Source organism: Rhodnius prolixus, unplaced genomic scaffold (assembly GCF_049639745.1).
Source record: "Rhodnius prolixus isolate KJV_2025 unplaced genomic scaffold, Rpr scaffold_1, whole genome shotgun sequence".
Lineage (NCBI taxonomy): Eukaryota > Metazoa > Arthropoda > Insecta > Hemiptera > Reduviidae > Rhodnius > Rhodnius prolixus.
In genome coordinates, this window is record NW_027411581.1 from 50,143,320 (window position 1) to 50,168,166 (window position 24,847).

The window sequence follows — 24,847 nt, forward strand, 5'->3', positions numbered from 1 at the left end:
CAAAGAAAATAATAAACCTTAAATTAAAATTTAATTTAATTTATAGATCATAAATACAACTTAAACTAACTGGAAATTAATTTTTATGTTCTTATTCTCCTAATTTTTAATTCTCAAGTCTTTGATCAGATCCTCAAATCTAACCTTATTTAACAGTTCTACTTCTATATTTGATGTTTAGTTGTTTTGATTTGGTTTTTAACATATATGTAGTTCAAGGGAGAAAATGAACTCTCAGCTGGGCAATTTATGACAATTAATATTCAAAATATACCAGAGCCAATTCTACATATAGGAAAGACATCCTTACTATTGTCTTTACAATTTTTTTTTGTTATGAAGAAGTTCATAATGACTGAAATCTTGCTCTTACGTTTTGTGTTGTACTGAACTGATGCCTCCAATATAAGTGAAACTGCTGAAAAAAACCAAGAAGAGAAATTATTGTAGGAATACTCGGCGTTAACATCAATTAGCTTTTGTCATCATTGACGATACCTTTCAGTGTTAAGCAATACAAAATAAACTATTACAGCGACTTCTCAAAAAATAAATTAAATAAGAAAAAAATCTACTGTAATAATAAAGTTATTGTTTTTTCTTTTTATTAAAATTAATTCTGAACCTTCAATCCAAGTAATCAGTTGCAACTTCTTTAGGTGCTATGATACTTCTTCAAACTACATACCCTTCATAGACAATAATTTCTGACTTATGATCATGGGATAGAAAAAAAAGTAGGTTATTAGTAGAAGGACTTAAATGTGTGTATAAATAGACTGAAAAATTGTAGGAGAATTGTAAGGGAAACTAAACTAATTGGTTTCTTTATTTCTTTTCAAAAACCATTTCGAAAACCACTCACAGAATAAATAAATGTTTCGATGATTTACTACCAAACTTCTTCATAGTGAAGGATAAGATTGAATAGATTGAATGCTGTAGTCTTTTAAATGAGAAAAACAGATTAACTGGAAGTAATTAAATTTCGAGAGATAAGTACTTTTATAGCTTTTACTTCACGCTTCGATTACTCTTTGTAACATGTTCATTATTCACTGGGTGCCATTAAATAATGTGTACATATTATCTATGTTAAGTTTTACGTGCGATATAATTTTCAGACGAAGCAATGTGTCTGTCGAGTGAATTGAGTATTTCGGATGTTGATTCAGTATAACTCCTAGTTGTTCCTAATGATATACCATGTCAATAAATACGAGTATAAGTGAAAGAGGTCCTAATAGCTTGAAATGAGTTTCCAAGTTATTAAATGAACCTAATGTAATGAGGTACCAAATTGGTTAAATGTAAATCCATGTATCCTACTTGTTCCATGTACAAATATTATTTTTTATGACCGTTTTATGAACTGAATTCAACTTGTTTCATTAACTTTCAGCATGATGTCTCATTTTCCTTAAAAACAATTATATTTTTAAAAAGTTAATAAAGATATTGGTGAATGAATAAATTAGATTTACAACAAACAGAGAGTTTTGCTGCGATGTTATTAGATATTTTGCTGTATAAAGTCAGCGTTATCAAAGACTGTATTTTCATCATGATTTTGCCTTTTTTTAGGATTTCTTTTTCTTTTTTGTTCAATGTGAACTCCTGCAATCCAGTTAATCTGAATTGTAAATATTATTCTAAACTTTCTCATTCGTAAGAAAAACTAAAATATAATGTAAGCATAAATAAGAAAGCTGTATGTTCTCACGAATGAAATATTGAACAATCTTCCGCACGCTTCGTAATTATAACAAGAATTTATTAAAATAATGAATTTCGTAAATCAAATTGCGTTTGCTAGGAGTTATAAAAAAAATGTTCAGTAAAATATCCGCCTCCAATAATAAAAATTATAGAATATATTATTGTATGTAGTGTATTATTAGTAGGAAATTATTTATTTTATTTATTATTATAGGATACTACTGTCAAATATTTATTTTGACTGTTTGTTCCCTGCAAATTAGCCGGTTTTTATTGGTCTTTCTTGGATATTATTATTATTGTAGTTGTTTTATTACCATATTGTAAATTATTAGTTTAATAATAGTAATTTTCACAAAATGTATTTTAATAACTCTGTGAGAGGGAAGAGATTAGCTATGAGGTTAGCATACTGGACTCCCACGCGGAGGTCCCGGGTTCGAATCCAGCAGCTGACCCTTAGATTTTCTCTTCCTAGGAGCTTTTTACAGCTCACTGTCCGGTGATGGACAGTGTTGTCTGTAACGAGAGAACACTGTCCGGAGGCCGGCAGTGCACTGAAAAAAGCTCCGGGCGCCAATAACCTTAGATGTTGACGCGCCTTAAATCATTAAAAAAAAAAAATAATAATAATAACTCTGTGAGATAATGTAATTTTTAGAGACGCCATTGAATCTGCCTTGTTAGAAAATATATTGCAAACAAAATGTACATGATACTGCTTTTAATGTTAAAATTATGAACTTGAAGGAGCTAAGTATGTAAAATGTTAAAGTAAACCTCACAGGTAAAAGTCAAACTGCTTAGATAAGATCGACCTTTAAGCTGGATGAATAAATCTTGCAAGAGGAAGTCGGCCAGCTAGTTGTTGTGACAAGTGGTGAGGGTGCAGACGAAGTGGGATTCAATCGGGCAGCAGCCCCGATCTTGCTCCCTTCAAGGGGACCACATCTTTAAAAGAAAAAGGAACGTTCGTGGTCAAACCATCATTCCCATTCCATTCCAAGTCTTTCTCTCCTTTCATCAATTTCTTATGGTGTGTTTCCTTTATTGGCACTATTCACCAACCTTACTTTGATCTTTCTTTTCGTTACCCAGCTAATTTGGACTTTTTTCCCTAAAATTATAATTGCAATAGTGATTTTAATACATCTGAAACTATTCACAATTATTACTACTTTATAAATAGCTTTTGTCCGTAAACTTCGTTTCTTTCTATGACTAAAACTCGTAAAAATCTTTGCGATTTGAATTCGAAACTGAATCTGATATTTTGGAAACGAAACTTTCTTACACCTCCGCCATAATTAGCTTTACGTCGTTGAATGAAGAGTACATGAGAATTATTCTAAAATACGATAAAACTTTTAATCTGATCATCTGGCTGTGTGTGAATACTCAGGAATAATTGGGGTTACTGTTGCTGTTAGATGGTCGTAAAAACTAGGTTGTGCCACAGAAAGCAGCTAAATAGCTGGTGTTTAAGCACCGGGCGGATTTTTCATAATAATAAGAAATGCGAAGAAAGGTCTAAACAGAAATAACGTTGGAAATACGATTATGTGTTTAGTGACTAGAACTAGGTATACAATAATTTCTAGAAAATGGGTGTACGGATTGACGAAGCGTAGTGATCGAGTGAATATTGTGTATTGCGCTGAAATACTACGACTTTCGTAGTGGAAGTGTGTAATCACCTGAAGGATTGAGAAGAGAGATGAGAGAAGGTTTTGTCAATTAAAATACTCTTTTCTGCATTTTTAAATTCTGTTGAATTTCCATCCTGTACCTTGACACTTCTTCGGCTATCGTACACCAATATTAATGATGTAATAAAGAGAGAAAACTTTCCCAGATCTGTTTGCGAAGCGTTTCCATTTAAATTGAACCTATACAGTATGATTACGTATTCAACTGGTAATATCTTTAAGAGATACAGAGGTTTCTCTTCTTATTCCAAATTTTCCTTTAGAACCTCCAAATATAATTCTCTCCGTCATTTCTTTCTTTTTTTGTGATGCCGATAATTGTGATTGATCAATTTCCTTAAATATTGGAACGTTTAATAAAAGTTGAACTACTTTAAAAAACAAAAACAAAAAATCATTTTTATGAACTATTGTTTCCGAGAAACCCCTAAAAAAACTTCATTAAGTTTAGCTCTACAACAAAAAATATTTCGTTTGAGTGGTATAAAGCATTATCTGCGCAAATTTGCTGATGAGATTAGGTATGATGGTAAGCTAAGTTTACTGAAGTTTTTGACACGTACTAAGAGATGCCAGACTAAGAATTACACATATCAATTAACTCTGCAGTTTTTTGTAAGTTGCGCGATTAAGTAATCATCTCTTAATAATGCAGGTAGGTTCAACTCTGGTATCTTTTGATAATAAATAGCTTATTGATAACTAACCAAAATATGTGGTGGAAAAAGCATTCTGGGATAAAACCAAATCATTGTACGAATGAGTTTGAATTTGTAAGAATGGTTCGGGCTTGTTGGGAAGGGCGCTGGACCAAGAATCTGAGAAACAAGAGATCTTAAGAGGAAGAACTTTAACTATTTTTCGTATTTAAATGTTCAGTCTGCGGTTGGTTTTGCCACTGAATTGACCTTCTTCCTTGTTGGACTTGAATATTAAGCAATATTGATGGTGAATTTGATTGAAATGTTGCTGCGACTCCTAATTGTGTTTGAAAGTTAAGCTTACCTGTCAAATATGTATACACATTTTTTAATTTATTTGCTATTCATGATCAACCGAAAAATCTTAATTAGTGAATTTGATGTAATAAGTCTTCAAGATTGGGTCAGCTGGAGGAGTGAAGCTGCTCATAGCCAGTACCCCCGCAGGAGAATTATTGTCGGAGATAGTCACGAGGCCATCAGCGTCTCAATTGACGTGGTGGACGATTTTGAATATTTGTGGTGGATGATTTTGAATATTTGTGGTGGACGAAAGATAATGAACAAGAGGTTGTTCAGAAACGGAGAGAGTCATAGAATTTTCGATGTTTGGATTTTGATGCTTACAGTTTACTAATGAAATTTTTAAAACCATTGTGAAGGTTAGCGTTACAGACAAAAAGAAGCATCCGCTATCTAAAGAAGAATTTTTGATAATAAGAACGGATTTTTTGTAATTTTAAAGTTTAGTTGAACTCAATTGTTTGTCCATAAGTCCATAAGAACAGATCGGTTTGAATACGCTGTGGGTATACAAATCGTGTTTGCTCAAGTGGTAGCTTCGACTGCTGCCTTATACGAGGGTCGTTTGAAAAGTCCTTGCAAAGTCAGAGAGATTGCACCACTGGCGCGTATCGAGGTTATGTTTAGGTAGTAGCATCTCTTGGAAGAACACACACCAAGTTTCAGCCAGATCGGTCTATTTCTTTGTGTTTGGCATTCGTTTGAATCGAGGAAGTCGAGTGATTTTCAAAAAATGGACGAAAAAGAATTTCGTGTGTTGATTAAACACTACTTTATGAAAGGCAAAACGCCTCAGGAGACTAAAGAGAAGCTTGATAAACATTATGGTGACTCTGCACCTTCGATTAGAACAGTTTATAAGTGGTTTCAAAATTTTCGGAGTGGCCATATGAGCACAAGTGACGCTGAACATTCTGGACGCCCTGTTGAAGTTACTACTGCAGAAATCATTGATAAAATCCATGATATGGTGATGGATGACAGAAGAGTGAAGGTGCGTGAGATTGCTAGTGCTGTGGGCATCTCGAATGAACGGGTACATAATATTTTGCATCAACATTTGGACATGACAAAGCTATCCGCAAGATGGGTGCCGCGATTGCTCACGCTTGACCAAAAACGAAATCGTGTGAAGTGTTGCAAGGACGGTTTGCAGCTGTTCCAAAAGAATCCGCAGGACTTTAAGCGTCGTTTCGTCACTGTGGATGAAACATGGATACATCACTACACTCCTGAGACCAAAGAACAATCTAAACAATGGGTTACCAAGGGGGAATCTGCGCCAAAAAAGGCGAAGACCGTTCCTTCGGCCGGAAAGATTATGGCGACTGTCTTTCGGTATTCGCAAGGAATAACCCTCATCGACTATCTGGAAAAGGGTAAAACTATTACAGGTGCATGTTATTCATCGTTATTGGACCGTTTGAAAACCGAGCTGCAAGAAAAACGCCCACGATTGGCCCACAAAAAAGTCCTTTTCCATCACGACAACGCACCAGCTCACACCTCAGCAGTTGTGGTCGCAAAATTAATGGAAATAAGGTTCCAACTCGTTTCACATCCCCCCTATTCTCCAGACTTGGCTCCCTCGGACTACTATTTGTTCTCCAATATGAAGAAATGGCTGTCGGGAAAAAGATTTTATTCAAACGAGGAGGTGATTGCAGAAACGAATGGCTATTTTCAGACTTGGACAAATCCTATTATTCGGAAGGGATCAACAAACTAGAGCAGCGTTGGACGAAGTGTATAAGCCTAAAAGGAGACTATGTTGAAAAATAAAAAAGGTTTACCCCAAAAAATTAAGTAGTTTTTATTTTTGCACGGACTTTTCAAACGACCCTCGTAGTTCTATCGGTTAAGTTCAAGTCTGTCTAGAAAGCGGTTTCCACGTTATTTGTTCGACGATTTATAACCCAAGTTAGCAGGAAAGAGGAATGAGTTTAGTCTTACATCAGAGCAACAGAAAACAAATTTAAACTTTTTTTTGTTATTTCGGTAATCTGTATTGTGGTAAACCATAACAATATAGCAACAACCAAAAACCATTACATCACAGCATTTAATCTAAACTTTATCTGTAATAACCCACACTCTGGATGTTCTTGGGTTCCGCAGGTCCAGATTATGGTCTGGTGTCTACAGCCTCCCTCTGTACCAGAGTGGTATGTGCACACAGTGGGCGTGGCTCTATAATTGAATCAATCCCATTGGCCAGCAAGCCTTTCTCTCCCTTCTATGTCTAGGCTGCAAGATGAGGGAGTCTGGAACCGCCCATCCCTACGCACTCACACCCCAGCCTTTCAGTTCTTCTTCTTCTTGTTCTTCTTCTACTTCTCCTTCTACATCATGCTACAGGCCCTACAGCAGACAATACTTCTCAAATGGGATGAGACTCCCAGAGCTCCGACTAATTACCTCTTATGGAATTTTGATTACAAACTCCATCCCGCATAGAACCATGCTTGTCTCTTTTGTCTTCCTTGGAACAATATACTCTCTTTCGATTCTCCATTCTCTTGCTCTTGTTCTATGTCATTCTATCTCTTACGCATCCTCAGCCACCACCAGCATCTCTCCACTGAGTATTTAATATTTTTAGTCAGTATACTTGGGTTCCCCATTTTTCATTTCATCCTTTACTCTTCTTGCCTTTTTTCTCTTTTTTTAATCAAGAAGTTGGGTAGAAATAAACATGGTGTACTCCCGTGGCCATACCCTTCCCGTACTGTTGAAAGATATACAAACTTCATTATGAACACTGCAAATAAGTATTTCCGTTTCAGCGAAAAACCTTTTTTATTTGTAAATTTTTTCAATTTCATTTATTCTAAAATTAGTTTATGCTAGGAAGAGCGAAGGTTCACGAGTAATTTCATTTCTGATTGCCCTCTATAATCTATGAACAAATTCGTCCTAAATTAAATTAATTCTTTCACTCCAAATGAAGTAAAATCAGCCACAAATCCGAATTACTTCTTTTTAATAAACTTATATTTGCTGAAGTTGTCATCGCTAACTAATGCATTGCAAGTGCAATAAACTTACATCTTAATTAAGATATGCATTCGCAACAAAAAAGAGTTTCCGCTGACTGATGAAAGGGATGCAATGGACATGTTGTTGTTACTACATCCACAAAAAAAAACAAATACTGAGTTTTGGCCTGATTACCTTTCTCTAGTTTGGTCGAACCTGAAAGCTGTTAGTTTCGCACTCCTCTCGTCCAAATCGACTATGACTACTCTAAGCCATCCGGTCGGCAGTTTCTTAAGCGAATTTGCTCATTTACCAACCGAATAAAATGTATAGCAAGATGGAGTCGTTATTTTAATTCCAAGTATTCAGCTCATTGGAAAGATAGACAGCTTCTGGTTAAGAGCAGCGCTGTTAATCAGAACCGTTTAACACCTGACCACCTATTCTTCTATATCTACTATATTCTCATTTTCAACGGAAAAAAGACCCTGAACAACCGCTTTTGGAATTAGTCATTTTAAATGATGTAAGTAAGAATAGATCTAGTTAGAAGTTTGTGAGTTCTTATTATTATTTATTTATTTTTTTTTTCTGGAAAGATAAGCTTGCTTTTTGCTTAATCATATTCAAGGGACTAATACTGAGTGGATTTCTGTATTAACCAAATTAATTTACATTAAATTTAAAGTTTAGATCAATTGACTTAAAACTATTGCACTATTTAACAGGTAGGTTAGTACCAGGACATAAAATGGGCTCAAAGCTATTCCTAAATGACGAAGTAAGCTTGAAGACAATCGTGGCCGGTAAGGAATCTAAAAGATTCTATAGCGTCTCTCCTGGCGAGATCAACTAGCGATTGGTATCTTTTTCCTTCTGCCTTCCCTACCAGACGCTGTCGCAGCTTGCTATTGACTCTTGACTTATTAGAAGGATAATAGTGTTCATAGAGATAGCAGTGTTACGCGGAAGCCTGCTGATCTGAAGGATTACAGATCCTTCGTTTGCCAGAAGATAAAGGTGATTTTATTTTGAATTTTTTTTAAAATATTTAATTTTTATTGCTCTTTGGTAAAGCAATTAGTAATTTTTTTTTTTTATTGTTTTACAAGTATTTGTTCTAATCTGTAGAACTATCAAAATAATACTTTTACTAATACTGTAAAAAGGATATGCAGAAAAATGATGGACTTCTTAACTTCTTTTAATGATTTTACTTATGGATCTATACATTTATCTTTTCATGGAGCGACGAATTTTTTTTTTTCTGTTTCATAAGAATTTTGGACGGATAAGTGGAACGATTCTGACTGGATCACTGAACAACTTATTGATCTGATTACAAACGAATTTGATTTTTTCAAATACATAAAATAATTATTTTAAACTGTACGATGACCAAATGCTGTCTGGGTCTTCTGAAAAGTTTATTATAAGTAAACCCTGAAAATCTAGTGCACAACTCATACATCAATATACAGGGTGATCCATTTAAAACGCACCAATCGCTAATAACTTTTTAGGAAAGCGGAATTTCGAAAAAAACCCATGAACTAAACTATATGTTTTTTTTTTGGTCTAGTTTCCAAATTTTTTACCCCCGATGCTGTATCTTTATTTTTGGCGGAGTTACGGTTAAAAACCCGATTGGGGCTTCATAAGGACCACTGGTTTTGACAATGATTATGAAAACTACACAAAAAACTGTGAAAAGAGACGTTAATTCCGTTTCGATATCCTTAATATTAGTTGAGATATTTAAGATCAAAGTTACAATTTTATCTATTCGTGAACGGTTTTCGATTTTAATAACACGTTTTGGGAGGTTCACTGACTGCAAAAAATGTTATTGGTGATGCAAAGTGAAAAAATAAAAACAATTTAAGATTTTAAATATGTAGTGTAATGTAATGGTTGTGGGTGAGTCAGAATAAATTGGTTTTATCATCAAATAAAAGCAATCATCACATCATTTTAATGCACCCCTTATGCAAGACCTCTTGACCTATGATTACGGTAAGAATATCTTAGCAAAGTGGTGGTCTAGTGGTCAAGAGCGTGGTTTGAACGGAATTGACGTCACTTTTCACAGTTTTTTACGTAGTTTTCATAATCATTGTCAAAACTAGTGGTCCTTATGAAACCCCAATCGGGTTTTTGACCGTAACTCCGCCAAAAATGAAGATACAGCATCGGGGGTAAAATATTTGGAAACTAGACCAAAAAAAAACATATAGTTTAGTTCATGGGTTTTTTCGAAATTCCGCTTTCCTAAAAAGTTATTAGCGATTGGTGCGTTTTAAATGGATCACCCTGTACTTAGAAGTTAATGGAATTCCTTTTGAAAGTCGCCCGAAGAATTTGGACTTTTCAATTTTGACGAAATAAATATGAAGGTCCTTTTCAATGGTCGTTTTAAATCTCCTTTAGGTAGCAATCCTAGCTTGCCAGTTTTCATTTTTCACCGAATTCTTAATGTGATGCTGCAAAGTTTCGTTGAATTTTTAGGCCATCTTGAAAGTTTTATCACGGTGTACTCCAGAAATATTTATCCGATGATAAGAAAAGATGTGCACATCGAATTGTTAGTCAATGAGCATTTAATAAATCAGATTTTAATCGATTACGTATATATTTTTTTAATACAAATTCAATATATTCAACGATAAAAGCTTGTTTTTATAATTATATGTTAGTTGATGTTATAAAAAGGAAGTTAATCTTTAGAAGTGATTGAATGCAAGTGTACCATGTAATTTTGCTCTGTATGTAAACGTAATTAATTGGTTCTGGTAATTGTTAGTAAGTGAATAATACAATGCATTGAGGAGGCACAGATGTTATAACATCATCAGAGTAATCCCCCCTAGGATCAGTGAATGTGTAAACGCGAATTCAGTGGGGGTCGGATGATTAGGATCAAACGAGCGCTGCCGTAGTATTCCTCTTCCATTGGTGACTGAATAATAAGCACACACACACCCTGGTGATTACTCTTAACTTCTGCTAAAAAGTGACCTCTAACAGAATTAATTTACCAACTGTGTTTATAAATTCCAACAAGTTTAATTAACCAATAATTGCCGTATGAGGATCTTAGATGTATTCTGATTATTTTTTTTTTCCTAGGTAAAGGAAGTGTAGTGGATCAAATCAAATTTTAGAATATGAGTGAAATTTCCGTTTTGAGGAGCCATAAGTGCAATAACGTTTTTAGAAAATGGTCTGGATGTGCACTTGTGTATTTGTGTGAACGAAATACCTTCTTCTTCTTGCTCGGCTTTACAACCCATTAATGGGCCTTAGCCTCTTCGATCCGCTTCCGCCAGTCCTCTCTATTTAATGAGGGCAGCCTTCCAATTGCGGGTGTTCAGCATGTTGTTGCAGTCCTCGCTAACACCATTAACCCACCGTAACCTAAGGGCGTCCAACTCTTCTTGTGTACTGCACAATTCCCTCAATTACCTTTCTTGGCCACTCATTATCTAGGCCTGGTATAGGTGTATCAGTTCTGCCTTCTCCAGTGACCTCTCTAATAGGTCCATATATTTGCCGAAGAACCTTTCTTTAAAAATAGTTTTTCATCGGCTTTCGTTACTACCCAGGCTCCTGAACCGTATGTGAGAACAAGCCAAAAGTGCGTCTTGCAGAGGGTTACTTTCGTATTCCAAGATACAAATTTGCTCTTAATGTGTCGGCCGATCCCAAAAAAAACATTTGTTTGCCTGGGCCACTCTCTTTCTTGACCTCTACGGATACATCGTTATCTATTGTAACGATGGTGCCTAAGTAGGAAAAGGAGTTCACTTTTTCAATACTAAAGCCTCCTATATTCAAACGATCAGTAAGTTCTTCAGGTCCTCCAGCATGCATATGTTTTCTTTTAGCCTCATTGACTTTCAATCCCGCATTCTCAGCCACTCTGACCAGGTTAAGGAACGCGGTATCCATTTCACTAAAAAGTCTTCCTATGATATCGAAATTCATTTGCATAGACCAAAATTTACGTCGACTTGAGTTTGGAATATCACAAATCTAACAAGGTGACTTATCTGTAACCTAGCACTCAAAATCTCTCAACTGAAAGTACCACTTTACTGAATTTTTGACTTTTGGAGGGAGAATTTTCTCAAAAATAGCTCCTAGTATTTTCTTCAAACTTTGTACACTCATTGTACTCAAGTTGGTCTACAACTTTCATTGGTAATAGTTTCTCAGGGAAATTCCATGAAGGACACTTCTGCGATAAAGAGTTAGGTTTTCTTCTGAAGCACCATTTGGATAAACTTCATGGTTTTGTATCCTTCATTCTATAAAGGAGGGGGTTAAATGTTTAGCTATGTTTCCGATAAAAATTGGAAAGTAGATTGTTGAGGAAAATTCCACTACCAAAAGCACCACTTTAATAAAATTCTAGTAAAACGGCTTCTTAATAGTTGAGGTTACTTATAGCCACGGCAGCTGCCTTTAAAGAAGTTAGTATTTTATTTATTTTTTTAACAGTTAAGATTGTTTTTAAATAATTTAAATAAAGATTTTATTCATGTATTCATCCAATTCTAGAACTACAGCCATGACTTCCTTTTTTATTGTTAAAACAAGCAATAACTGGAACAAATGATAATCTGGACGACAGATTGAGATTGAATGAAGGATAAAGTAACCGCTCAAGTTCAGTACTTTGAAGAAAGTCTGCTGGTTCAATTCGATGTTCGACAGCCTGCATTAGCCTACAAGAGAAGTACTTGCGTAACAAAAAACAAGACTGAGGAATCAGAATATGATATCATAATATGGAAAACGATAATTTCTTTGGCTCACCTTTGCCTTAAAAAGTAAGGATTGGCTATTCAGTAAATAAGTGCTGCAAAGTATTATTAGTGTTATACTGAATTTACATTAAAGTGTACTCTTTTTGTTTTATTATTTTAAAAATCCATCTTATAATGGAAACTTTTGAATGATATCAGTTCGGGAACAGTATATAAGACTTCAAGAACATGAATATCTTCTGTGCTTTAAATTTTATTTTATATCATATTAATATCTTTTACTCCAGTAAAATTAAGAAACATTTCCTTGGTTATCATTAAATCCTTTTATTGTTTTCCCTTCGGAGTAGCCTAGGACGATATAAAACCCAGATGTGAGTAATATTGCATGAAGTGAACACAGTGTGTGAAGTGGAGAAGTGATGCTGGTCAAAGGAGTTCTTGATTAAGATATCGATTTCTCGTGGTATCGCCGTCATCCCCCTTACTATCAACACTCACCGACACAAACGTCCAGTGAATTGAAAGCGGTCGAGAGTCGCAAATGGATTTTCATTAGCGTTCTCTGGGGTGGTGGACACCGCAGACCCTCGTAACGGCTTTAATTACTGTGTTGCCTGGGTGATAACGATGAAGAGAGGGTAAGAACCGATCCAATGCTGAAAAGGATGATGAACAGGGCCTCTCTGTGGGCGTGCTGCTCTGTTTTAGACCCCAATAACCATGAAGAAACTAGGTTTATTAAATTTTAGCTTTTAAGGGACAAACTCTTTTGAAGGATTCATTTTTAATATTATGTTTTATCGGTTTCAACCTAGTAAAATCGAATCCATTTTATGACTCCTCATAAAATACATAACTTAAAGGTTAAACAAAATTTAATGTATTTCATGATAAGTAAATTAATCTGAAGTGATCCGGAATTATATTTTGAGCCAAGAAATTTGATTTGAAATTTACCAATATCAAGGTAATTGTAAAGATTAACAGTTTCTAATTTTCTTTCCTTCCGTTTTCTATTTTTCATGTTTGCCAACCACCCTCTTTCGGATACCATCACTTTTGGATTTGTCAAATTAATTGCCTGATTCCATGTTCAACAGAAAGCATAAGTAAATTAATCATCATCTTCAGGACTTTTAACCTGTAAAACAGAGGATTGTCTTTTAAATTTAAGCACAATTCTTGTATCAGATATGATAGTTCTCTTAATATCATGCCATCGATTTAATTTATTTGGAGCAATTTGCCGAATATGTTCGTTCTAATTTGTAGTGGCATAGCTTACATTCAGACTCTAAACGTAAGTATCCAAAGGCGTCCAAAATATTTCTGCTGAAAAGGCTGCATTACTTGTTTTTTTTTTATTTATTTTTCAGCACACAAATACAGCTTTGGTCCGACAAATTTTCTAAAATTTCTAGAATGAACGAAGACCAACATTCATCAATTACAAATTCAATTGAAACTTGTATTTTCTCAATTTCCTACACAGTGTCAATTCTGATGTGTAACGTTGCTTTCTTGCTCTTGCTGTTTCACTTTGTAATAGTTTTACGACAGTAATTTAAGATTTTAGAAATCAGGCGTGAAATGAGTGTTAGCTTTTAGCTGATTATTATCAAGTCATTGAATGAAAAAGGTCTGAAAACTGAAATTTAATAGATTTTGAATACGAACTCTTTTCTCTTGTGGTTGACTATCAGTAGTTGTAAGGAAAACGTTTAATAAACTAAAAACTTTACTCTTAATCTTTGTGAGATATTTCAATGTCATTTCCAAGAATTTTTTCATGATTTTTGTTAGACTGTTTGGATCTACGCTATGTTATTAGGAATTTTTTTTTATGAAAATCGTGTAATACGATCTGGATAACCGGGTAAGATAAACTTATCTACTCTTTCACTTGATCTCCTTTCTCGTACTAAAAAGGCATTTATTCTATTATAAAGAGGTCGCATGTACTTGTCAATAGCTAACTTTATTAATTAATATCAAGTAGCTCGTTGTCAACGCAACTATTTCTCGCTATGTTCATTATTCTCATTGTATACCAATTAGAAACGATTTTTTAATCATTTATATAAATACATTCATAACATAGAATGAATTAATCCAAACCAAACAATCAATGATTAGGCCATCCCACCCTGGGAGCTGGGGAACATTGTTGAAAACCAGATCATTCATACAAGATGATGACATCTGGTAGGATCAGTTCCCTTGAACAGATAGGGTAACTTTAACAGAGAGAGTTCCGTAACAATTATTGGTCGTGAAATCACCAGCACCGCCTGTTCTCCTTAATTCAATCTGTTCTGAAGTCATTCACTAAGACTGGGGCATTTTCATTACACGTATCACTCTTTGTTCTTTCATTTCATTGTTTTAATTATTCAAAACAAACCTTTACTACCATTGTAGAAATTTTTGTAATGTACAACATACTTTTTAACTAGTAATTAGCTGTGCAGGTACGATAATCATATTTATAATACTTAGAACAGTCTTTGTAAGTTTACACTAAATTTTCTTTTCTTTTAATTTAAGGCTCATCAGTGAGCTGTAAGAAGCTGCAAGGAAGAAGAGAAAATCTAAGGGCCAGCAGCTGGATTAGAACCTGGATCTTCGCGTTGGAATCCAATAAACAGAATTATTCCAACAAACCGAAGACGCGTAAAACAATAGATAGTTTTGCAACCAAACGGTATACGTCTATAGTATCTTATATTCTCTTTTGCTTAATGTGCATAGTAGAGTGTTGAGAAATAAATAAACATGTGAAAAAACAAAAAATATGGGTAAGATTTGTTTTCAGATTTGTAAAATTGACTTTGTTTATACTGGACAACATCACGAAATATTTCTGCAATAGTTGATGAAAAACTGGACTAAAAACTTCCCTGTAGCTCAAAATCCTTTTGTTGCTTGATGACTTTATTTGAAACTACTAGCTCACTTCCCCTTTCTGCCGCTCTGACTATCTTGAATGACTATATCTTTCGATGTACTCTTCAATAAATTAAAATAAGCACAAATCACTCAATTTTGATACAATTCTACTCCTACAGTAAAAATTAAAAACGTACAAAAAAAAGGAAGTAAGAATAAATAATTAAAAGGTGTATTTATTTTCTATAATGCTAGATAAACAATTTCACGAATCATGCAGGAAGGAACTTTCCATGCCCAAACAAACACACAATTGAAAAGGAGAATAAGAGTGATTATTATTGCAATGGAGAAAATTCTGTGCACACAAACTCCCCTACATTACTAGCTGTAAGGGGAATGTGAAAACACAAACTATTAAAACGTAGAGAAGTAGCTTTTATCATTTATAAAGCAAGCAATGTCAGTAAAGCTTGGATTGCCTTGTTTCCACAACAATGGGTGATTCTTTAGTCCAGGTTAGCCATAACTTTAGAGTATCGGGAGTGGCTGCGGTGGCCGGCAGACTCCATCTGCACTTAGCGCACACTCCACTGTTACATACAAATAATAACTATCTCCTTTTCAAAAATCCTTTTATATCGCAGCAGTCAGCCTGAAAGAGATCTATATCGTAATTCCTACTGACCAGATATTTGTTGTCCAACTTGTTTTCATATACACATTTTAAGATGATTGCATGCTTCTGTAATATTTCTTCTCCAAAGAAGTTGAAGAAACTCATCAGTTAAGCTCTCCAAATAGGTTCCATTAACCCTATTAAATTGGCTATTTCAAAAGCCTAATGGTCAATTTAGGTTTTTAAAGTTATACTGGGGAAACATGTTCGATTTTATTTGAAGCATACTGATTACCATTATATCCTTCATGAAAAGACTTGCGAAAGCAGGACTTCTCTTAAAAAGTAAAAGAACCTAAAATACATTTTTATTATAGAAATTATAATCTGAAAAAAGTAAAGTATTATTCAAATAAAAATAGTAATGGTCAATATTAATTCTACATTCACCTCATTACAATAGGTCACTTATGTTCTTTAAATTACTTATATATTAAACAAGTAATTAATATAGACTAATTATTAATATAGAAATTAAATTATTTCAGTTTTTTAAACCTTTGCAATAATGTAGCTCCTTAGGTCCTTAATGAGACAGTCACCAGGATCTTCCTTTTCCAAGACCACTACTGGCCAAATTACTGCAGATAGCATCCGCCCTTTCATCTCATTCTCTGCCAACCTGTTTGTCTCTTCCTATTAGAGGGTCATTACTATTATTTATCTGGAGAAAAGAACGAAGTTCTACGCTATTTAAAACTTCTATGGGACAGTGTAGCTATCTCAAAAGTACACAAGCTGAGTTTAGAACAACAAATCTAGTCACGGACGGGATTGAGTCACTTAAAATTCACAGGTGTCCGAAAAAAATCAAACAGTAACTTTAAGTAGAATCACAACATAACCTCCTCTGTATATTGACAAACACAAAACCATCTTACAATCAACCTTGCACAAACTCTAAACTTTTGATTTTCCTTGGCAATAATGTGCGTGACTTATTTATTGTACTCAGACAAAAACTCCTCTCGTTCAGTTGTTGAACCTTCCTAAATGTGGTGGTCTAGTGAAAAAAATAATTTTTAAGGTGCTGTCTATCTGGGGCAATAGAGCAAACTGAACTTTGAATGCCGTTCGCAATATAATTATTCAATTCAATTGTTCATATGGCCTAATTTTTAATAATATTCTATTTTTATGAGAACTGGTCTGTCTTGCATGAGCAGATATTATTTACTGCAGCTTATTCGCTGAGGATTCTCTGCGTGGTGCAAAACTTCTTCATTTAACAAAGTTTCCTCTTCTAATTTAGACAAATTCCTAAACAGCATCATTGGGGATACATACTCTTTCTTTTCTGTAACTTGACGCTCTTCACTTATAGCCCGAGTTCATTACTTTGTATCAAATTGATTGAATAGGTAATCAGCATATGTACGTGCAATGGAATAGAGTGCTATTATAGGTTTTTTTGAAGAAAAAATGAAGAACTCTAAAACTCATCCATTAACCATCTTGTGGAGATTGATGGAAATTAGAAACCAGCTGAAAAAGAAAAAAAGAAAACGATTAAATTAACAGGAAAAGTCAACGATGTCAAATTGATTTGCAGCCTTATATTCCGAACTGCAAATTTCTGACAGTGAGTTCCTGACTGTGCTCTTAATAATTCTTATCTTTTTTTCAAAACTCTGTGGTAAATATCCTAATTTTAATTCCTTGTATTTCAACACTCAAAAATTAAGAGCTAAGTTGCTTAATTTAAGATCACAGTCTGAAACTCAGAAAATCTGAAACAGACTATAGACGTAACGGGGTCCCCGTGTATTATCTGTTGAATTGGTGGCCATCAAGAACGTTTGCACACTATTCAATGGGCCTCATTTTTGTGATAATCAAAGCGCCATACAAAAAATTAAACGTCTAACCATCATTCCTGGCAACATTCATCTTAAATTGATTTAAGAAATAGAGAGCACAAATAATTTCGCATTTCGCTCTAATATTTCTTATTAAATAATTAAGGACGAATTATTTACTCTTATTCTGATGGGAATAAGATTACTACTTCCCACAATCCTCAATAGAACTTGTAATTAATCTCATTTATCACATTTATTCTATCATCTAAGAGATAAAATCGTTGGTAGTAAATTACAACCTGAAATTTGGTTTAGAATAATTATTTGGAAGTGGTTTTTCTCTGATTAAGATAATAAATTTCATAGCAACACGTATATTTGAATACATAAAGTATGTTGCTGTGTCAATAGAAAGCAATAAAGATTTCTTTGGCTAGAAACTTGTATTAGTACATCACGTTATTAGAATCATGATAGGGTGGCACTTTGGGGGCGGCAGATATGGTCAGAGTGCTGGGGCTGGAAGGACCAATAGGACTTTGGAGGCGGAGCCAGTTATTTTGGTATAACTGGCGGTGTAGTGACTAAAGGGCGATCAGTCATGGCCGGACCTTTCATATCGCCCTTGCCGGGAGATCTTCTCACGGAATACATGTTCGGACGTAGGAGGCAGGTCAGTAACTTTCTTTTGTACAAATTATTTGGTAATTTAGACTTTTTTTTAATTTTCTTTTTCTGTTACTAATGTTTTATGATTTCAGTTTTAATAAATAAAATTTAAACTTAATATGCCACAATTTAACATAAGTTTGGTGATGGACTAGACTCTGCCTTTTGGTTTGCTTAATCCAAAATTACATATGTCATCTGTCTGACCATTTTTAGAGTGTGTGTGTGTGTGTGTGTGTGTGTGTGTGTGTGTGTGTGTGTGTGTGTGTGTGTGTGTGTGTTAATCTTGGATATCTTAAATGTAGGTATCTTAAATTTCCAATTGCTAATAAAGAAAAATCAGGGGTGACAAGATCCAAAATTACTGACTAATCATTTGTTTCTTTGAGAAGAAATGTAAAGGAATTTACGATGGATGTGATTTCCAGAAATGTGGAAGGAATTAAATAAAGCTGCAAGATACCTCTAATAAAAACCCTTTCGTTCGAATTATAATGAGTAAAGATCTATTAGAAAAAACAAAACAACTTAATTTCCTCATTTTCAATATTTTTATGGGTGCAGCTTATAAAAAAATTAGCTTTAATGTTATAATTTTGTAATAAATATTAATTCACTATGATAAATGGTACTTTTGAAGGACCTAACTTGTTCAGAACACTTCTTAAAATTCATTTTTGGTATGAGCACTCACAAGAGCAATCCATACCGTTGTTCATGTAATTTAATTTCCTAGGAAGTTAGAATTTGTTGAACTAAAAAGTGATGCTCGTCAATTTTAAAAAAGTTCTTTAAAAATAATGATAATAATGCTACTTACTGTTGAAGGAGAGTGAAGCTTCCTAAGAACCCTATTTAAAACAAAGAACATTGAAGTTTCACTTCTTGCCCCAACAGACTCTTCGGGACGCAGTAGGTCGCTTTTTGGACACCTCCATGGAATGTACTCTCTTCCAAGTTATTACATAACTCTGTTGAGACGCGGCATACAATTAATCGACTATGCCTGTCTCTACTTTATTCTACTAAATTATCACCAAACTTATTTTTATCTAAGCGTTTGATAATCTATGTAGAAAACTAAATAACTGGAATCTACAGTGTATGAGAACTTAATGACATTTTTAGAGAAGAAAGTTCTTCCAGAGCTTCACCAAAATGCATTTATTTGTCTGTTAATTAATAAGATCCAAGTTTTACTAACCAAGTTGTGCAGAAAAATGAAATTTTAAAAGAATTGAAGATCAATCCGTTTGTGTTTTGTGATTGCGGTCTGCGGCACCGTAAATATCTATTCAGCTAATAACTCTCAGAAGCAGTGAAAAAGCCAAAGACAAGAAACTCCTATGGCAGAATTCTGTGTTCAATTATATTTTATTTTTTATGACATTCTGAGGAAGCAAATAGGATTTTTTTTTTTAATGTAGTTAATGGATAAATATTTAGATTTAAAATTAAGCCAAATTTAGCATGCTAGATCATATATTCTGTTCTACTTTTAACACTGTACATCTTAAGAACAGAAATGGCAACAAATCAAAGTCGAAACTGCCTTAGATCTCAGTTTTGTAAACATCTTCATTTAATTTTAGAATTAAATTTTATCTGATATATTATTATTTAGATTTAAAATAGTGGAACCATTCCATTCCGAAGTAAATTGATTTGTAACTTACTCACAGTATTCTTATTTCTGCTTCTTAGAAACTCAAAACCTGTTCCTAATTTTAAACAATGACTAGGATCTAGAGATATGGTTAGTTCTGTAATATCCGCAGTTTCTTCTCCAGACATTGAAATTGTATAAAAGTTTCTTTTACAAAATGTTAAGCTTTCTCTGAAGCTATCTTTTCTCTTTCCTTTCTTTTCTCTTTTATATTTGCATTTTATCTTTAGCTCATAACTTGTTTACCTATCCCTCATTAAATTCGTATATATTTTATTACTTCTTTCGGGCATCTATAAAGCACAGGAAGCTTACTTGGGCGTCGTGTCTTCTTCTTTAGCTCTTCTTATCTGCAGACCGCTACCTAATGGAAATAAAGGAAAAAAGCCATTGATCGTGTTCGCCTACATGAGGATAGAATAAAGGAATAATTTCTGGTTTAAACTGAAAGTGCTATAAAGTTTCACTTAAATCATTTTGTTTTAAAACAGCGCATAATTCAAATGATAATTCCGGTGCATTTTAATTTTGTGAAGTATCCATGATGTCTTATTGTATCAAATGTGGTCACTACACCAAGAAACGCAGCTGTCGTCTTCTTCTTTTTTCTTGAGACTCTTGTGCATTTCAGCTTCGAGCCAGATACAACTTTTAGTCATCCAATCCATTGCCATCGTATAGTTCCATTCTTTCCATGGATCTCGTCGACAGTTCTCTTTTCTGACCTAGGCGCTCAACATACTCAAGATACCCCACGATAGTTACGTGAGAGTCTTTATCTTTTTAAAAAGGAATCCCATTTCTAGGCTACTTTTAAATCTCTCATTTCTTAGTTAGTCTCGTCTAGTCTTCTCCTCAATACCTCATCTCAACAGCTACGATCCTTCTAACAACAGCTATAGTCCGGCTCCGAACTGAAGAAGTGGTAGGTAAACAGATAAAGATGGTCATTTTTACTGCTTTGGCAGTAGTTAGACGTGACTGGCAGCTCTTAAGCGATTCAGTCCTTCCTGGTCTATCCTGCCATCTCAGCTGTTAATTACTCTCACTGTAATAGTTGAATGTCTCTATCTTCGCATTATTTGTATGGATTCAAATGATCATTTGCTTTGTTTTCATTAATATTTACCAAGATTTTCTTCAATTCGAAAACCTCAATCCACTCAGGGATTGAGCCCTAAAGATGTTTTTCATTCACTAATAGGATCTCAACGTCTATTGTAAAGAAAGGTGAGTATATTGGCCTCATTCTCCATTTACCTGTTTTGGTTATAAGACTTCTTATCCTACAAATCTTACTATCTCATCCATAAATGTAATTAATAACTAGGTACTAGGGACGGGATTAGCTATGCGGTTAGCGTACTGGACTCCCACGCGGAGGTCCCGGGTTCGAATCCAGCTGCTGACTCTTAGATTTTCTCTTCCTAGGAGCTTCTTACAGCTCACTATCCGGTGATGGACGTTGTTGTCTGTAACGAGAGAACACTGTCCGTAGGCCTGCAGTGCACTGAAAAAAGCTCCGAGCGCCAATAACCTGAAATGTTGACGCGCCTCAAATCAAAAAATAAAAGATTAAAATAATAACTAGGTACTTAAACTGTCTCCTTTCTTTACAGCTTTTTCAAGGTAAAATGAATTCGATTTTTTCCCCATTGAGTTTAACCTACACTGCGCTTCTGGTATACTAATTTGATAGCCTCTATCAAGTGGGTAGGAACGTTCTTTGGTTTTTTACAGTTTGCCATATCTCAGTCCTTGGAACTGAATCAAAAGCTGCTACCAAATTCAGAAATCACAAGTATAGAATTTGTCCTTTCAGATATTATTAGTCGAGAGAAAGTTTTATCTTGCTTATGTTTTTCGGATCTTAATGCCACATGTTCCTCTTCCAGATTCTCTTCCATGAATTTGGCCAATATTCCTTCAAGGATCCTAGTTTACATTTTATGAATAACAGAAAGAAGGCATATTGGTCTATACATTTTTATTCTTTTTCATTCTGTTTGCATTCCTTTTTTATAATATGTTTTAAATATGTAAATATAATATGTTTTTATTAAACTAAATTCCAACTCTTTAGGAATTCTTTACTCCACCCGTATCCTTATGGACAGATATTATGCAGTTTTTGGTCAACTCTGGCCCTCTATATTTTACTAGAAGCCTTCCCCGTTTTTATCTTTTTGAACTCCATTTCCTCTTCCTGCGTTAGCCCATCTGCTTGTTTGTCTATGAAACTTATTCTCCGCTCTCTCAATTTCAACCTGCCCTTCGTAACTATATCTATTCAGGCGGGGCTTAACGTCCAACTACCAATTAGGTGTCGTGGACGGAGGCGACTAGCAAACATAACGTAACTATATCTATTGACATATAATTTCTTTCATGACGAATATTCTTGGTTTTGAACATCGTTGTCTATTCTGGTCTCTAAAATTTCTAACCGGCTTACATTTGTTACACTCTATGTATGATTTAATAAATAAAAAGAGTTCAATAATAATAATAAAACTTTAAGTGTATACTTAATACTTAATCCATTACTGGCAACAAAAACAAAACAAAAAAGGTTGTCAAATGCTTGCAACAAACGAAATGAGAACAATTTTGCAGTAAAACTCTTAAATTAAGTTTTAATCATTAATAACAGAATAGCGCTCGTAGTTTTTAGTTTCATTGTTTAAAAAAAACAACATATTTTTGATTATTAATTTAATTAAAATTTATATATATTTATAATATATTTATGCTTATTGGTTCTGCAGAGAAGAAATCGAACAACCTTTAGCCCTCAACAGTTACAAGAATTAGAATCTTTATTCCAAAAAACCCACTATCCAGATGTGTTCCTCAGAGAAGAGGTCGCGCTGAGGATCAGCCTTTCAGAAGCTAGAGTGCAGGTATATTTTATTTGATTTAACCAGATTTAAGGTTTGAAGCTATGTACTTGTTTTAAATGAAAGTATGATTCCTCTGATAACATATTGATAATAATTAACGAGCTAATAAATGTGAATTTGTTCTTATAGCAAAATAATTGTTTAGCAAAGTAGCCACAACAGGAAAGAAAAATTTGTAAACCAATTTGTTAGGATTTGTACCATTCAACGGTTGGATCAATGTCATGATTTTTTAGCTAGTTTATCTGGCAATTCGTGTTGTTTTAAAATTGTTTGGTTTTGTAGCATTCTTTAACTTCCTTACAGTGATTATTATAGTTGGATATTAATATAGTGTTTATTAAAATACATACTGTTCAGTAAATATCGCACAGAAGGGCGCAATAATGTTTAGAGTTTAGCCAATTAAAACAGGCTTAGTCTGAAGATGAGCTCTCTTTTCAAGTATAATTTAAGATCGCCAGCGGTCGCTAGCTGCTAGAAAAGTGGCAACACCATCAGGAATCTTGGAAATCCACCTCCACTCAGAGGTAAACAGAAAACCTTCCACAAAGAGAAAAAAAATAACTATATAGAATCAAATATAAAAAGTATGCGAGTTAAAAACCAAAAGTATAATTGAATAACGAAAAATTTTGCGCAGAGTTCTCCAAAAATGGAAGTAAATAAAGAGAAGGATCTTTCTGTTTAGTAAATTCAAGAACATCTCAATTGAGTATTGTGTTAAATTATATGTACCTTGTAACTAAATACCTGTAAGCAGAAATAAGAATCACAGGCTGAAGTAAAAACTAGGGTTAAATGACTTTTCTTGCACATTCGAATAAATAGAACTGGCAGGAGTAGAATAGAATTTATTTATTATAAATAATAATTTATTTATTTATTTACAATATTTAGTGTTTCATTAGAATAAATTTAAATGTTAAATTACAATAATGGCTGAATGGTAATAACTTTATCCATTCCTAATAATATGTCTTAACTTAAAACTGCATTAGTTGCAAGGAAAAATGGTCACAAAAACCTGGCTCCAAACTAATAAATTTTGCTTGATAAGTGGCAGTTGAGTGCTGAGTGATGGGTTTCAATCGAAGGTACAATCTAAGTGCCTGCAATTATTAATGTATAATTAGAAGAACACCGCTTTCGGGGAATATACTATATGATGCACTATTAAGAGTGATGAAGATCCACTGCAATACTAGTAAGTCTCACTACGAAAGAAAAGAAGAAAAATTCTGGAACTCGTTGAAGAGTTAACCAAAATGTGAAGAATACATTTAAAATAATAAGCTACTGCAACTTATGGCAAGTAATCAGGGTCACACCCAATTTTCTGATATGTTTTAAGGCTTCACTAACAGTACATTGTAAAACGTCTTAAAAACTACTTAAAATAGGCTATCAAAATTGTAGCAATGTAGATTTTACGATATTTTTGCTATGCCAAATAGAGAAAAGCTGAATATGCTTCTTATTACTCATTACTCTAGCTTGATAATGTAGATGGCGAGATCACTTTGTAAGTCATATTGAGTGATAGCAGGAAAGAATGATGATATTGTTTGCATAGTTATATTTTCTTTTACTAGCTACATGATTACGGTCTTCAAAGTAGGATTCTCTTGACCACCAGTTCCATTGTTTTAAGTTTTTAGTGCTAGCTAAAGTTAAGGAGTGAGTTATTTGCTCTAAATTGAGCTCAGAAAGCCGGAATCAATGTTCTTTTATTAATTTACAGCCCAAAAAGCACATCATTTGGTAGGTACCCCATGTATTGTATTGTATAAATTAACTCTTCTTTTCTATTTGATTGAATGACTTTTAGGTGTGAGAAATAAGGAAAATAAGATAAATGAACTCAACATCATAAAGAAAGCGATTCTAGGAACGAAATAATCAAGCAGATGATTAAATAATTAGTTAGCACGATGTAAATTGTTAAAGAATAAAACAAATAAGTCATAAAGAAGGAGAAGAATTAATGCATTAGAATTCCTCGCGAAGATCTCGAGTTCGAGTCTGACAGCCTCGGACTTTTACTTCTAAA

The 24,847-nt window shown here is 34.0% G+C and overlaps 1 protein-coding gene across 2 annotated transcripts in view; it reads left to right on the forward strand.

The window, feature by feature from the left end:
- The window catches only part of LOC141461698 (uncharacterized), a 48,729-nt gene that overhangs the window by 17,359 nt on the left and 6,523 nt on the right, over positions 1-24,847 (forward strand). Inside the window, exons 3-7 of one of the 2 annotated variants that reach the window (XM_074142952.1) lie at positions 8,140-8,431; positions 11,975-12,246; positions 14,734-14,890; positions 18,056-18,229; positions 22,660-22,794. In XM_074142952.1, coding sequence (XP_073999053.1) covers positions 18,158-18,229; positions 22,660-22,794 — 207 coding nt within the window. In that variant the 5' untranslated portion in view covers positions 8,140-8,431; positions 11,975-12,246; positions 14,734-14,890; positions 18,056-18,157. Of the gene's footprint in view, positions 1-8,139; positions 8,432-11,974; positions 12,247-14,733; positions 14,891-16,220; positions 17,337-18,055; positions 18,230-22,659; positions 22,795-24,847 lie in introns of those variants that run through there. The other variant, XM_074142944.1, reaches the window with a different exon arrangement.